This window comes from Solanum tuberosum, unplaced genomic scaffold, assembly GCF_000226075.1.
Source record: "Solanum tuberosum cultivar DM 1-3 516 R44 unplaced genomic scaffold, SolTub_3.0 scf00438, whole genome shotgun sequence".
Lineage (NCBI taxonomy): Eukaryota > Viridiplantae > Streptophyta > Magnoliopsida > Solanales > Solanaceae > Solanum > Solanum tuberosum.
The window spans coordinates 87,397-104,035 of record NW_006239360.1 but is presented as its reverse complement, the minus strand read 5'-3'; the positions used below and the strand labels follow the sequence as shown (position 1 = coordinate 104,035).

The 16,639-nt window shown below is 35.4% G+C and overlaps 2 protein-coding genes across 2 annotated transcripts in view; both read left to right on the top strand.

Moving 5' to 3' along the window:
* Nucleotides 1-1,924, top strand: part of LOC102590735 (probable xyloglucan glycosyltransferase 6) — a 17,519-nt gene extending 15,595 nt beyond the window's left edge. Inside the window, 1 exon segment of the mRNA XM_006363391.2 lies at nucleotides 885-1,924. Within this exon segment, the coding sequence (XP_006363453.1) occupies nucleotides 885-1,523 (639 nt within the window). The 3' untranslated portion in view covers nucleotides 1,524-1,924.
* The window catches only part of LOC107058115 (uncharacterized), a 24,695-nt gene continuing 9,767 nt past the window's right edge, over nucleotides 1,712-16,639 (top strand). Inside the window, exons 1-3 of the mRNA XM_015303450.1 lie at nucleotides 1,712-1,733; nucleotides 1,888-1,960; nucleotides 2,052-2,116. Of these exons, the coding sequence (XP_015158936.1) occupies nucleotides 1,712-1,733; nucleotides 1,888-1,960; nucleotides 2,052-2,116 (160 nt within the window). The remainder of the gene's footprint in view (nucleotides 1,734-1,887; nucleotides 1,961-2,051; nucleotides 2,117-16,639) is intronic.

Here is a 16,639-nt window from a genome sequence, read left to right as displayed (position 1 = left end):
GGGGGGGGGGGGGGGGGGGGGGGGGGGGGGAGAGTATTGGCATGTCTCAAGCATGTAAAACTTTAATTTTGGAAGACGAAGAAATAGAACTTCATGAAACATGAAATCTTGCCTTTTTTTCTTTTTCGGTAATCTGTTTCTTCCACATCAAGTCCATTTGCTGTGCAAATATGAGATTTTTTGGTTGAATATTGCAGATAGTCAAAAATTTTGGAAATAACTTGGGTCTGAGTAGTTGCTGAATATGGTAGAACTTAAGTAGGAAACAGTAGTTGCTCTTGCAAATAAATAGGTCCTATAATTTTTCAAGTGTTGGTTTCCTGTGTTTGTACTTTGGTAGGGTAAGCTCTTCAAAAGCTTTTCTTTCTGAAACATTTTTCCTCTATGTGCTTGCTTTGGAGGCCAATAGCAAATAAGAGAGCGAGGACTTCGGGTGTGTATTCTCTTTGACATCTTCGCATTGGGCGTATAAACCACTTGAGCTGTAGGACCACATAATTTTCTTTTATTTCCTCAAATTCGTTCTCCTCTGATCATCCTCTTCTTCCATATATTTTCGTACCCTAGTTTCCTCTTTTGGAGGACTCGTATGTCGTCAGTTATTTTTGGGAAAAACTTGAATAATGATGGTCGTTAATTTTACTCTACCCAAAGAGAGGTTATTGTATGTGTTGTTATACGTAAGGGAAGTAATTGTAATTACCTCCTTATTGTCTCATTACACGTAAACTTATGAGGCTTATCTTCTAATCAAGGAATGTGTCATCTTAATTTTAATGTGTGAATCCTTAAGTGCTTAATGGATACACACTATTCTTTTTTTTCCTAGTTTAAAGATCATTAATATCTTTTCAAGTGATTCTTGTATATGCTTCTCATTTCAGGTTAGCTGGCTCAAGAAAACCAACCTAATATTTCTATTTTTCCTCTTGCGGAAGCTCATCCTACCATTTTATTCATTCACTCTCTTTTGTATCATCCTCCCACTCACCATGTTCCTCCCAGAAGCCCAGTTACCAGCTTGGGTCGTCTGCTATGTGCCTGGACTTATGTCTGTCCTCAATATTCTTCCAGCTCCACAGTCATTCCCTTTTATTGTACCCTATCTTTTATTTGAAAACACAATGTCTGTGACCAAATTCAATGCCATGGTATCAGGGCTTTTCCAGTTAGGAAGTTCTTACGAGTGGATTGTTACGAAGAAGTCTGGACGATCATCAGAAGCTGATTTAGTTGCGATGGTGGAAAATGAATCTGAATCTTTGTTGAAGAAGAATACTGTTTCAAGGTCATCATCAGAATCAGGCCTTGCTGAACTTAACAAATTAGAGATGACCAAGAAAATGGGAAAGAGGAAGAGAAATCGTTTATACAGGAAAGAGCTTGCCCTTGCATTTATATTATTAACAGCCTCTGTCAGAAGTTTGTTATCTGCTCAAGGGATTCACTTCTATTTCCTATTGTTTCAAGGGTTTACTTTCCTTGTTGTCGGTCTTGATTTGATTGGCGAACAGGTAAGTTGATCATAAGATTTTTACAAGATATTTGGCCACGAATTCAGTTGTGGCAAATCCTTTCGGAAGGGCAGACCGTACTGCTTGTACATGTGATTGTGGTACCTGGCTTCCTATTCCTACATTTATGTGGTATTTTAGCGAAAGCTTCATAATACCACTATTTGGCAGTCATATGTTATTCAATTGATGCCAAGATGGAGACTAAAATCAATACTGGTAAGATTTGTCATTTGCCTACCACTTAGTTTGATGTAATTTATTAAATGTTTGCCTGTAATAGTAGTGTAACCATGAAGTAGTCTGTTTTTATTTGGTCAAGTTTGTGATTCTTTTATTTTTGTCATTGACAAACTTTGTACAATATATATAGTTATAAAGTTTTGGGAGAAGGCACCAGTTACACCGTACATTCTGATGATCGTCTACAAGCTTGGTTCATACTGGTCCATTCTCATATGAAATTTGGTCAATAAAGGACCTCTATTTGGTCACTAAAAGCATCTTTACGGAAAGCTAACTTGTATTTGGTTGCAGCCTGAGAAAAGGTAGCCCTGGAAATGGATGCACTTATAGAAAAATTGTTTCAACTCAAAGAAAAGGTATTGTCAAGATCTTCAGTTTTTCACCTATTTATTTTAGGGAAAAAATAATTAGAACTTCTAGAGCATCCACTAAAAGTACCACTCTTAAAGAGGAATTTTTGTAAATAGCTATAGTTTGGACCTTAATTATATATACCCAACAATATTTTTCATATTTACCAAACCCAGTAACAGTTTGAAAGAGGAAAGAGACATCTGACATTTGCTGATACTTACCCAAATATGATACATGTTAGTATAGTGTTGAACTTTTTTAGTATTGTATCACTCAGACACACATCACTGATACACCTAACAAACCTAAAGCTTCGAATGTGATACATATATCAGTGTTTCAACTGTATGCACAATTATATGTTTAGCAAACCTAATACATATGTTTTGTGTACTGTATCAAATTTTTTAAGTACTATATTACTTGTACATGTATCATTATTTAGAAACCCAATTTAGTAAAAAGATTACGACTGAGATAAAAAAATAATGGCTTAACATCAGCCAGAGAAGTTCCATTAACGAAACAAAACAAAACGAGGCTGCAGATAGCAAGAGATTGGAAGTGCAACAATAAGAGGAATTGAGTTTGGTTTTGTATAAGTCTTAATTTCTGGACTAGGAAGTTTTCAACTTTTGAGAATTCTTCTTGGGGTTTTGAGTTTTGTTAGTTATGTAATTAGGGTGTAGACCTGAAATTATACTTTATTCATTTAATAGTCAAACTTTAGTTTCACTTATTACTCAATTCTAATTTTTAAATTTCGAGTTTTATTGGGGTTGCTGCAGTTTTTCTTCTTAATACTTCCTCCATTTCATATTAATTGAATTTTTGAGGTGTTTCACACCCTTTAAGAAAAATACATTTAGACATAAATTGAACATAATTTTTCATTTTTACCCTTATTAATTATTGTCAAATTTATGATTAAAATAACTAAATATTAATTAATCACTAATTCCATTACTAACTAATGAAGGGTAAAATTGGAAGAACACTCTAAAAGTAGTCTTGAAAACTGAAATGCCTCAAAAATTCAATTAATATTGAATGGAGGGAGTAGTAATTATCTTCTCCAATAATGCTTTTTGGGTGTCCAAAGTATAGGATTTTTATGAAAAATCTCGAAACAATAGGAATTCATTGGAAACGTTTCCCCATAACAAATACTCCCTCTGTTTTTGGGCAAGACAAGAAAGGAACTTGCCCTTTGACACCAAGGGATAAGAGCTGATTGCTGACGATGACTTGTTGAAGGGAATCTATGAGAGAAGGTTTTCGAACCGGGTTACGATCAACGCGGAACCAATGAGTTCTCCGTCGGGGTGAGAAGTTCCCTTCCCTTTTCTAAAATGCCTGAGGGGTCCCTAATTAGTTGTCCATCTTTTAATCGACACACCTATTAAGAAAATAATTATTGATATAGTGAGTTTACCATTTTATCCCTATTAATTATGAAGTGAGTGAATTAAAAACTTAAGATTTTCAAGAAATTTTATCTTTTTCAAACTAATTAATTGAGGGTATAATAGATAAAAATATTTTGTCCTTTCTTGATTTGTCAAAATGGACAAGTAATTAGGGACAACAAAAAAATGAAAAGTGGACAAGTAATTAGGGACAGAGGAGTATAGCAAAAACATTGTCAATTAGAATGCATCAGTTGATAAAAATAAATAAGATGAGTTATTACGAGAAATATCTGATATGGAATAGCATATGCATATAACCTTTAACTCAAAACATTATATTTGAAAAATCACCCGGTAATTGAAATTTATGCAATTAACAGGGTAGTAATACGTATTATAATAATTAGGATGACCTGTTTGTTTATCATAATGTAATTACTGTATACTAATTACAAGCTTTATTTACCAAAAAAGATGGTACAATTAAATTTATAAGAGGTCAAGGGCATGGCTTGTCGATTTAGATTGTTGATTAGGTTGATTAATTAGTAGTTTTAATATACAAGTATAAAGTAAATAACATAAAGTATAGTAAAGAAAAGAGCTAGATTGTAGAACTGCGCATATGAGAATGATCTTCGCGTCCCCACAGATAAAATCATAAAACAATAAAGTTTAGAATATCGTAATATGAGAATATAAAGTAAAGCTCAAGAAATAAGGGAAAAAGTAATACTAGTATTATATCGGTGTGGAATTTGAATGAATTATAAGAGGGAGTATGGTAAACTATTAATATGTGCATGTGAAAAAGATGAGGCCTCAACCAAGAAGAGTGCTCCACTCGATCCCCTTAAGTATCATGACTGTTAGACGGTGAAGTCGTTGTTGGTTGGCTATTATTCCTAACTCGCTCTAACGATCGTACAAACTCGTTTGCGCACATAGCTTTCCTCCCCTTCCCTTCTGCCCTCTTGTCTTTTTATCTCCTATCAGTAAAGTAGGATCCCGAATTCAAATCTTTTTGGGTACGATCCTGACATTTGGTGATCCAATTTATGCCAAGATTTATCAAGCAATTTTTTACAAAAATCATTTATAGAGTCATGTATTTCTTTTTCACAGTTAATAAACCCTCGGCCCAAATAATTTCTTGAATTAACTAGTTAATTATCGAAATGTGTTCCACAAAGAGTATTAGATCATCATCTTGTACATCGGTTTCTAACGGGAGATTGACCAAATTGCCAATCAAAACATTCACTATATTCTTTTGTTGCTTTCTGAAAACTCATTTGGGTGCCTAATCATCATCATGATTTTCTATAGCACATACAGAAAATAATTAAAACTAGCCGCGTATGAAAAAGTTATACAACAATTTATATTGAAAATTCTTGTGTGAGGTTTAACAAAGGAAAATAATTTCGACCTACTAATAAAGTTTATGATAAACGAATGCCTATAGTTCAAAAAAAAAAAACAGAAGGAAAAAAAGGACAAAAAAATGTCATATGTTAATGTTGAGATATGAGCTGATAATGAAGTAAGAAGAGTACAAGTTAAAGCTGTTAGGATTAATAAAGGGCAGATTAGTCTTTTTCCTAAAGTTAGTTATAACTACTTTCTGTTAGTAAGTTCTAGAAGTTAGTTACCCATTGTAAAAGGAATGAGCTATAAATACTAGCCTGCTCCTTGTTAATGGAGTTTCTGTGCTAATTGAGCTTGTTTTTCACTTACGTTCATGGTCTCAGAGCTACTCACAATGATCTCTGTGGAAGGCGATTGGTGTTGAATCAAAGAATTGAGTATTCAATTCACAGATTCATCTTTTTAGAAGAATTACAAATCTAAACTAGGATCTATTGTTCAGTTGTGTTGTTATGTGCTTCCGCGACAAGTAATTGATTGAAGTATCAGAGAAATGGAAACAAACAGAGCAACTGTAGATCTGGATCAAACCGTCAACAATGGTCAAAATGAAAGTACATCAACACCACTCCATGTTGCATCTTTGTCTGGACAAGGTATTGATTATAATCATCCTTTCTTCCTTAGTCCTGCTGATATTAGTGGAGTTAGCGGCGTTGAGAACTATACCCTATGGAACCGTTCTATTACACTAACACTACTAGGAAGGAAAAAGGTAAGGCTAGTAGATGGATCCTGCATGAAAGAGACGTTTGGTGAAGAACTGTGGGGACAATGGGAAAGGGTTAATGCAATTGTACTCTCGTGGTTGATGAATTCAGTGTCAAAGAGCCTACTTAGTGGCATTGCTTTTGCATCCAGTGCTTTTCAAATCTAGAATGATTTGAAAGAGAGATTTAATAGGATAGATGGATCTAGAACCTATAGTCTACATAAGGGCATTGCCTCATTACATCAGGGCATTAATTCTGTGTTTGTGTACTACACTAAGCTCAAAACACTATGCGATGAATTTGAAGCTTTAGTTCTTGCTCCATCTTGTAATTGTGACAAGTCTAAAGGATTTGTTACTCATTTGAATAGGCAGAGGTTATATCAGTTTTTGATGAGGTTAAATGAGTCTTACCATCAGGCTAGGAGCCAAATCCCGATAATGAATCCCTTACCAATTACTAACCATGCATATGTTATGATAGTGGGAGATGAGTGTCAAAAGGTTGTGGTTTCAGTCACTAACAATATGGGATTAAACTCAATGGGAGCAGATTCTGTAGCTATGTTCTCTAAAACTAGTACTTCTTCAGGAACAAGTCAAAAATACAAGAAGAATTACATTTTGATATGTGACTTTTGTCATTATAAGGGTCATAAGAAAGAATTTTGTTATAAGATTGTGGGATATCCACCAGACTTCAAATCTAAAAGGAAGGTATGGGGGACTTCCTCAGACTCTACCTCATCTGGTCACCATCAACTAGCTCACTTCTCATATGGTATGAATACCAATGTTCTTGTTCCGAGATGGAGAAAGAAATCTGATATTACTCAGGTTGTTGATGAAGTGTTAGAAAATTCCAAAGTGCCCAAAACAATGAGTCAAACTGAGATGAAGGTCAAACAACTACTTCAGGGCTGCACTTTTACAAAGGAACAATATGATCATATCCTCAAAAGTTTCCAGCACAAGAATGAATCTACTTCTTCAGACTGTTATGCTGCACATGCTGGTCACACTGCAGGTAAAACTTTCTTTGTTTCTGAAAATAGTAGAGTGTGAATTGTAGATACTAGTGCAACAAACCACATGGTGTCTCAGTTGGATATGTTTATCAAAGGGTCTGTAACCAAGTTAGAGGTTCCTAAGAGTGTGTATTTGTCTAATGGAGACACTAAACAAGTGACTCATGTTGGTTCTTGTGCATTCTCAGATAGAAGTATCATTTCTAATGTCTTCTATCTACTTGAATTCAAGTACAACCTGATGTCAGTGAGCAAATTAACAAAGGAACTTGGGTGCTCAGTCACTTTCTTTCCTAATTGTTGTGTTTTCCAAGAATTTTACAGTGGAAAGGTGAAGGAGATTGGTGAAGAAGAAGGATGTATGTACACTCAAAAACATTTTGGTGGAAAAGAGGGATGTTTGTACACTGATAAGAAGGATCAGTTGCTAAAATAGCCTTCGACATGGAGCTTTGGCATCAAAGACTAGGACATGTGTCCTCAGGAGTTCTTGCTAGGATATTTGATATGAATAATCAAAGTATATATAGAGTGTCCAAGTGTTTAGTCTGTCCTTATGACAAACATACAAGACTTACTTTTCCTTCTAGTAGCATAAGAAGTTCAAACAACTTTGATTTGATTCGTGTTGACCTCTGGGGTCCTTATAACACAACTACTTTTGATGGAAATAAATAATTTCTTACAATAGTTGATGACTTCTCAAGGATGACCTGGATTTTTCTGCTAAAGCATAAATATGGTGTGAGTATGTCCATACAATTGTTTCTAAGATTTGTCAATAATCAGTCTGCTAAAACCATCAAAGTGATAAGGACTGGTAATGGTACTGAGTTTGTGAATTATGTGTGTGAGACTATGTTTAAGGAGATGGGAGTTATTCATAAGAGATCATGCCCCTACACTCCTCACCAGAATGAAGTGGCTGAAAGAAAACACAGGCACTTACTTGAGGTTACAAAAGCCTTAACATTTCAGGCAAAAATTCCTTTAAAGTACTGGGGACATTGTGTACTAGCTGCAGCACATATTATTAATAGGATACCTAGTAGTGTGCTTAACTATCAAACTCCCTATGAGAAGCTATATGGTAGGAAACCAGAACTATCACACTTCAGAACTATTGGTTGCTTATGTTTTGCAAAGATTCTTACTAAACATGATAAGATGATCCCCAGGTCTAAAACTGTAGTTCATATGGGATACTCAGAAATACATAAGGGGTACATTCTATTTGATCTTACTACTAGATCATTATTTGTCAGTAAAGATGTCATATTTAAGGAAGATGTGTTCCCTTTTTCACAGAAAGACACCACTGATAGCCAACCAGTACTTTTAGACAATTTGCAGGCTACAGATTTCACCATTCCAGACCTTCCTCACCAGGTTCCTTTTACAACTAGCTGTAATGAAGATACAGTTATCTCAGCTTCTCCATGTCAAGAATTTGATTCAGAGATACCTGATCCCTTGACCACTTCTCAGGCTACTAACATCATTGAGGAAACACTTCAAGAGGTTCCTATGTAGGTTGTACCAGCTAATACTAGAAGTTTCTCAAGGACTACACACAAACCTCTATGGATGAAGGACTTTGTCTCTCTCAACATAAATACGGATGTTAAATATCCCTTATGCAACTACATGAGCTATAGTCATCTATCTCCTGCCTATCAATGTTATATAGTTGCTACCTCATCTTTGAAAGAACCTTGTACCTACTCAGATGCAGTTAAGGATCCTAGGTGGGTTGATGCTATGAAATCTGAGATTCAAGCCTTAGAAGACAACAACACTTGGGAGATCACAGATTTACCAAAAGGAAAGAAACATATAGGGTGCAGATGGATATATAAAATTAAGTACAAATCTACAGGAGAAGTTGAGAGGGTTAAAGCCAAGTTGGTAGCTAAGGGGTATAGCCAATAAGAGGGTATTGATTACAAGGAAACTTTCTCACCAATTGTTAAGATGGTGACACTGAGATCCATTGTTTCTCTTGGATCTTCAAGGCATTGGAATATTCATCAGATGGATGTTTTTAATGCTTTCTTGCAGGGTGATCTAGAGGATGAAATATATATATGCAGCTCCCTTAAGGCTTTGTCAGTCAAGGGGAGCAGGTTTGCAGACTAACAAAGTCACTGTATGGGCTCAAGCAAGCTCCAAGACAGTGGAATCACAACCTGACTGAAGATCTTGTTGGTCTTAAGTTCAAACAAAGTTAGTATGATTACTCATTGTTCATCAACAAGTCAGAAGTTGGAATATGTATTGTGCTAGTTTATGTAGATGACATGTTAATTACTGGCAGCTGTCTTGAATTAATAGAAGACAATAATCAGGCACTACAAAAGGCTTTCAAGATGAAGGACCTAGGTGAACTAAAGTATTTCCTAGGTATTGAGTTTAGTAGATTAGCAAATGGTATATTGATGCATCAAAGGAAGTATGCTCTTGAGCTTATAGCTGAGGTTGGTATGACAACAACCAAGCCTGCATGAACCCCTATTGATGTCAATGTTAAGTTAACATCAAGACAATATGATGAGCAGGTAAAACTGAGAGATGATTATGAGGATCCATTGGCAGATCAGACAATGTATCAAAAACTTATTGGGAAGCTGTTGTATCTTAACATGACAAGGCCAAACATATCATTTAGCACACAGACTTTGAGTCAATTTCTACAGTAACCAAAGAAGTCACATATGGATATTGCATTGAGAGTGTTGAGATACTTAAAAAAGGAACCTGGTCAAAGCCTATTACTGGCTAGTTCCTCAGATGAACTAGTCTCTGCATTTTGTGATGCTGATTGGGCTTCATGCCCACTTACTAGAAGGTCAGTTATAGGGTACATGGTCAAGATAGGCAAGTCCTAGGTGTTATGGAAAGCAAAGAAACAAACCACAGTGTCACTCCCTGAGCTTACACCCTGGGAAGGACTGGCACTCGAGAACCATTGTTCGCCCCAAGCGAACCCTTGGCCTGGCTAGACTCTCAGCGGAAGACTTTACGCATTATTACAAAAATCAAATGCATATTTAAAACAACTGTCTCAAATTAAACTTAGAACGTTTAAGGATAAACATTCAACTTAGCCAAAACGGCAAACCAAGTCTTTACATAAACAACTGAAATATCAAGATTAAAGAACTCATATCTAACTGTCTATGAAGGCTCTAGATACTAAGAGGGGTGTCGGGACAAGACCCCCGATGATCCTAACAACTGAAATAGCTAAAAGCAATAAAGCAAAAAATAACTAAAGGGATTCTCCGGAAAGTAAGGAGGCTCACCAATTGACTTTGAGTGCTCGACTTGATCAACGAAGCAATGGGTGCTGATCCTGGTTACCTGTGTCTGCATCATAAAATGATGCATGCCAAATGGCATCAGTACATTGAATGTACGAGCATGCGAGGGGAAAACTAAACATGACATAAGCTTGAAAGGAATCTGAAAAGAACACTTACCTTCGTTGTACTCAACTCATAGATACTCAACTCAAATGCAAAGTAAAACAACAATAAAGGTGCATTTTATACAAGGCATTTAAAACAGTATGTTACAACTCAATGTGTTAAAGAAATACAATAACAACTCAGTTTACATATAAAGTAATATAATACTGTGAGAGTTTCTCTAATCGACAACCATCACTATGAGCTAAGTGATGATACAACGTCTCCCCCATACTGGCAGAACAGTCATATACCTTGCCGTGATATAGAACACCTCAACTAAGTGGATCTACTAGTCTATGCTAAAAAGCATTAAGGTGTCATTTGAAAAGTATGACCATTTCTACCCACGATGGCTAGATGGTTTATGGAGACTTGAGTTATATGAACTCGTCCTCATATCGGTGTTCAATACTACTTCCAAAATACTCGGCTCATATGTTTAAAAACAAAAACTCTTTCTGTGGTTTGACATAATTTCTCAAAAAAGGCTAAGTCAAATCGATTTGGGAGATTCAATGTGAGTTGTTTGAACTCATTCCCGTATCAGTGCTTAATACTACATTGAATTTTCTTACAACAATAGTTATCACTCTAGCATCAAGGGTAGTTGGGATGATCACTTACCTTTAATAGAGTTTGCTTACAACAATAGTTGTCACACTAGCATCCAGATGGCTCTTTATGAGGCTCTTTATGGGAGAAGATGTGGATCTCCTATTGGATGGTTTGAGGTGGATGAAGTTGGATTGATAGGACCTGATTTGGTTCATCAAGCTATGGAGAAAGTAAAGATCATTCAAGAGAGGTTGAAAACAACGCAAAGTAGTCAGAAATCCTATACCGATGTCAGGAGAATAGACTTGGAGTTTGAGGTGGATGATTGGGTTTAATTGAAGGTGTCACCCATGAAGGGTGTTATGAGATTTGGTAAGAAGGGGAAGCTTAGTCCCCGGTATATTTGTCCTTACAAGATATCCAAGAGGATTAGCAATGTAGCCTATGAGTTGGAGCTACCGTCAGAGATAGCAGCAGTCCATCCGGTATTCCACATTTCGATGTTGAAGAATTTTATGGGCGATCCTTCACTTACTATACCAACTAAAGACATTGGTATTAAGGATAACTTATCTTATGAGGAGATTCCCATTTAGATTCTGGATCGTTAGGTTCGCAAGTTGAGAACCAAGGAGGTAGCATCAGTCAAGGTCTTATGGAGGAATCAATTTGTTGAGGAAGCTACTTCGGAGGCTGAGGAGTATATGAAAAAGAGATACCCACATCTCTTTGAGTCCGGAGAAATTCCAGATCAAGATACTAATTCTTTTCTTGGTACTTCTTAAGTTGAAATGCTGTGTTAATTTGCATGTTGGGTGTTTTAGTTGGGTGTTAGATGTTTCCACCCTTAGTTCTACTTTAGAGTGATCTTATTCGAGGAAGAATGTTCCCAAGGGGAGATATTGTAACAGTCTGCCTTAGAAAGAGCTAAATTTAGAAAGCGCTAAGTTGGAAATAGCTAAATTGATAATTTTGCAAGTTATACTTAAGTTGTGAGTTTTGGATAAACTTCAAACGACCATTATGGATTCAAGGCTCATCCGCGTATCGGTGCTCAATACTACTCCCAAAATACTTAGCTCATATGTTAAAAAGCAAGAACTCTTTCAGTGGTTTGAGAGAATCTCCCAAATAGAGTTAAAATGTATTTTTATCATATAACTTAGTATATTGAGTTTAGAGATGAGTAAGTATTTGTAAAGTTTAAATGATCTTACTCCTTTATTTCATTACATTCAGTTGAGTATCTTGCTTCAGCTTCTTGAGTTCAATTTTTATTTTCCTCAGCTATTTTACATACTCGTACATTCAATGTACTGATGTCATTTGACTTGCATCTTTTCATGATGCAGATATAGGTGTTCATGATCATCAATAGGAGTTTCATTGATATCACTTCTTCCTTTTTGTCGGCTTTTGAGTGAGGCCTCATTGCTTCCAGAGGACTTTAATTTTATGAGTTGTTAGTAGTAGTTTTTTGAGGTGTTATAAGTCTTATTCTGACACTTATCTTTATACGAGACTTCATAGATAGACCATTTTGGAGATGCCACGCCCTGATCCTACACCCTGGATGTGGCCGACACTCGAGAACCATTGTTGGCCCAAAGCGAACCTTTGGCCTGGCTCAATACTCAACGAAAAACTTTACTCAACATTTAAAAGAACTCAAAAGTAACTTTACTCAACTGTCTCAAAAGTGTAAACTCATAATATTTTAGAAATAAAACATTCACTAGACAAAGAGGCAACTTAAATCTTTAAAACATTAACAAAAGAAAATGAAAAGACTCATGAACTACTGTCTATCTATCTATGAAGCCTCGATGTCGGGACAACACCCCCGATGACGCTAACAAATTGAATAACAGAAAATAAATGAGGGATCCTCCAGAAGCAAGGAGGCTCACCAAACAAATCTAGAACTCAACTAGATTAATGAAGCGTTGGTTGATGATCCTGGTTACCTATATCTGCATCATGAACTCCTTTTCTCCTCATTTTTCCTCTTCTTGAACTCCTCTCAAAATCCTAATTGTAGTTTAGGATTTGTAAAACTGACCCAAATTAGATTTCACCCCAAAATATTACTAAAAAACGTTTTAATATGATGGAGTAAGGAAAAGACCAAAATACCCCTCACTAATTCAGGTAACTTTCCGTAGCTGGACAGGGGAACCAGGAGTTGTAGCTAATGAAGTGTAGTCATAAAAAATGAGAATATAGTTGAGAAGTGTTTCTGAGCTTGAAAACTTCTAGTCATATCAATCAATGCATTATTTCCATTCTTACTTCATACCCAGATAAATTTGTTCTAGGTAAAAATAGCTTCAGATAAAGCATGACTATGTTCAAACTCATATCGTTCTTGACTTATGTGCTATAGAAAGCTCCAAGCTCATAGTATGATTCAGTTTCGCCTATGTTAATAGGCAAGTTCAGAAGATAGTAAGAGTATTTATTTCCCCTCCCATGCTCAGTTTAACTGTCATTCGAGGACGAATGATCCCAAAGGGGGAGATATTGTAACACCCCAAAAATTTCTAAGTTAAGGCCTGAAGTATTCTTTATTTGCATATAAGGTCGTATCGGGTTATTATTAAATTTTTCATATGTGTAAAGGTCGTCTATTTAGTGTGAAATGGATTTGAATATGAATTAAGGTCACTAGAACCCCCTAGCACAATTTTTTTGAGTTGAAAGCTTCCATACCGATTAAGTTTTGATATAAGATTGTACTTGGGTCAATTTCAAACAATCATATCTCTTATAATATAAAATGTTTTGATGTAAGATTCTACTTGGGTCAACTTCAAATCCTCAATTCACAATAAGGCTGGCAAACGGACCGGTTTTTGTCCAGTCCGGTCCGGACCGGTAAGAACCGGATCAACCGGATAAAAATTCGGGTTCCATTTCGGTACCGGTTCCGGTACCTATAAGACCGGTTCCCGTACCGGTAAGACCGGTACCGGTTGAACCGATAAGGAACCAGTCTTATAGGTACCGGAATCGGTACCGGAACCGGTACCAAAACGGAACCCGGATTTTTATCCGGTTCGGTAAGAACCGGTTCCGGTCCGGTTCAACGGTCAATTTAATTTTATTTATTTATTTATTTATTTTTAAAATTTGAACGTTAAAGAGCCGTTGGGCCCTTTTAGCCGTTGGGCTGGGGCCCAAAACGGCTCCAAACAGCCCCCCACCCCTCTCTACCCCTTAACACTATAAATATACTCATATTTTTTCATTTAAATCACAAATTCACAAACTATTTCATTAATATCTTATAAAATCTCTTAATTTTCAATCTCTCATAAATTCATAATTATTATTTTGTGATATTGACTTGGAGTTCGAATTTCGGAGATTTATTTGAAGTAAATCGGAAGCTTCAATTGGCATCTCTCAATTCCGGCTTTGGTTATACGTCTACTTTTACGTAGACGTTCGGTACATTCGTTCCAACTTTAATTTTTTATTTGTTTATTAATTAAGTTATTTTATTTTTTTTTGTTATATTATCTTTGCTTGTTTTTCATAATATTAATTATTTTAAACTTGAACATGAATTTGGAAAAATATAGTGGTAAAAGACCAATGTCGGAAAGAAAAAATAATAGGGGAGGAGGAAGTAGTTCTAATTCTAAAAATTTGCCACCTCCTAGATTTAGAATTAATACTAATGATTATACTCATGTTGATGAAACTTCTTTTACACGAGACTCACGACCTATTGAATTTAATTCCGAAAATGAAGTAGATCATGAAACTTTAAATAGATGTTTTACTAATTTTGAGGAAGAATTAGATGAGGAAGTAGAAATAAATGAGGAAGATGATGAGACCCCTACCCCTACTAGTCCGGCTACCGAATTACCGGAACAAGATGAAGTCCCCTCTTTACCTACTTTTTCAAAGACCGTTGTACGTGTTAAAAGATCTTTAGTATGGAAATTTTTGGTACAAAATGAGGAAAAAACTACTGTTACTTGCACGAAATGTAAATTGATCATGAAACATGTAACTACGGGTACACAAGGGGGAACGGGACGACTAAGAACACATTTGAGAAAGTGTAATAAAGAATTTGCTCGCCTAGATGATATAGAAAGGGCTAATAGAAATGGAATACCTCAACCTGAAAATTCTATGGGAGCTGGAGGTTCTAATATGGTTCAAAATGAATTAAATATGACTAACCCGGCTAGCCGAAGCACACACCGCACATATAGTAAAGAAAAAGATCGTAGAGAATTAGCTAAAATGGTTGCTGTTTGTGGTTTGCCTTTTTCATTTCCTTCACATCCTGGTTTTATTCAGTATATTCGGGAATTGTATAACCCAGATTATGAAGGTATTCCAAGAAGTACAATTAAAAGTGATCTTTTTAAATATCAAAAAGAATATTGTCATTTTCTTCGTTGTTTATTTGCTTATTATGATGGTAGATTATCTATTACTTCTGATATGGGACGTAGTCCTAATGGTAATGATTATTTTACAATTACTGTCCATTGGATTGACCATGAATGGAACATGCAAAAACGAATATTAGGATATAAATATGTTGAAGAAACTAAAACCGGTGCTTATATAGCAACAAAAATAGGCCTTGTTTTACAATTTTATGGAATATGTGATAAAATAATGAGTGTCACTTTAGATAATGCTTCTAATAATTTGAAAGCAATTGATTATTTAAAATGTAGACTTTGTCCAATTGATAATGATTCTTTTCATATTAAGTGTGCCGCACATGTGTATAATTTGATAGTAAAGGATGGTGTTTCTCAATTTGGAATTTCTTGTGAAAAAATTAGACTTGCTTGTAATTGGATTTTTAAAGCTAAAATAAAAGCTAGAATTACAGAATTTAAAAATCGTTGTAAAGAATGTGGACTTGAATATAGAAAAGTTCCAAAAGAAGTATGCACTAGATGGAATTCTTTATTTGAAATGCTTCAAGTTGCTTATATTTATCAAGAGCCGGTACAATTAGTTTTTAATGCTCATAATGCGGACCCGAATTTGAGAATTGGCTATGAAGATTGGGAAAATACAAAAGAACTTATTGAATTTTTAAGTGTTTTTTATAAAGCAACAAATGCTGCTTCTGGTCAATATTATCCAACTATTTCTTCTGTTTTAGTAAATATTTGTGCTATTTCATCTGAATTTGCAAAATATAAAGGAAAAGATCGATTTGAAAATTCCCTTGCTTTTATGATTGAAAAATTCAAAAAATATTTTTTCCCTATTCCTCAAATCTATTTGACTACTACTACTTTCAACCCAAATTACAAATTAAAAGGTGTTGAAAGAATGGTTGAAAAGATTTATGCAAATTTAGAAATTAAAGATGATGAAACTCCTAGTGTTGAAGATTGTAAAAGTAGCATATATATAAAAGCTAGAGAGTTATATAATACATATAAATCTATGGAAAAAAATATTCCAATAGTTGAACCTCCATCTTGTAAACCTAGAAGCGATGATACGGATGATTGGATGGATGATTATCTTGAGCTTGAATCATCTACTAATAATGATTTTGATTTATATTTCAATCAGGCACGGGAAAAGATTAGGCATGAAGAAGGACAACTTCAAGCTCCAATATTAGTATGGTGGAAGAATCGTGAAAATCAATTTCCGACCCTTGCTAGGATTGTTCGAGATGTGCTAGCGATTCAAGCATCATCGGTCGCTTCAGAGCAAGCCTTTAGTGCGGCGAGATTTATGATTGGAGATCATCGATATTCATTAGCAAAGGATAGTTTGGAAATATCGGTGTTGTTTCGAGATTGGGTCAATGCCGAAAGAAGAAATACCGGACTACCACAATTAAATAGCCAAATAGAAGACGAAATAGATGAAATATTTGGTGATAATAGTGATGATGATATGGAAG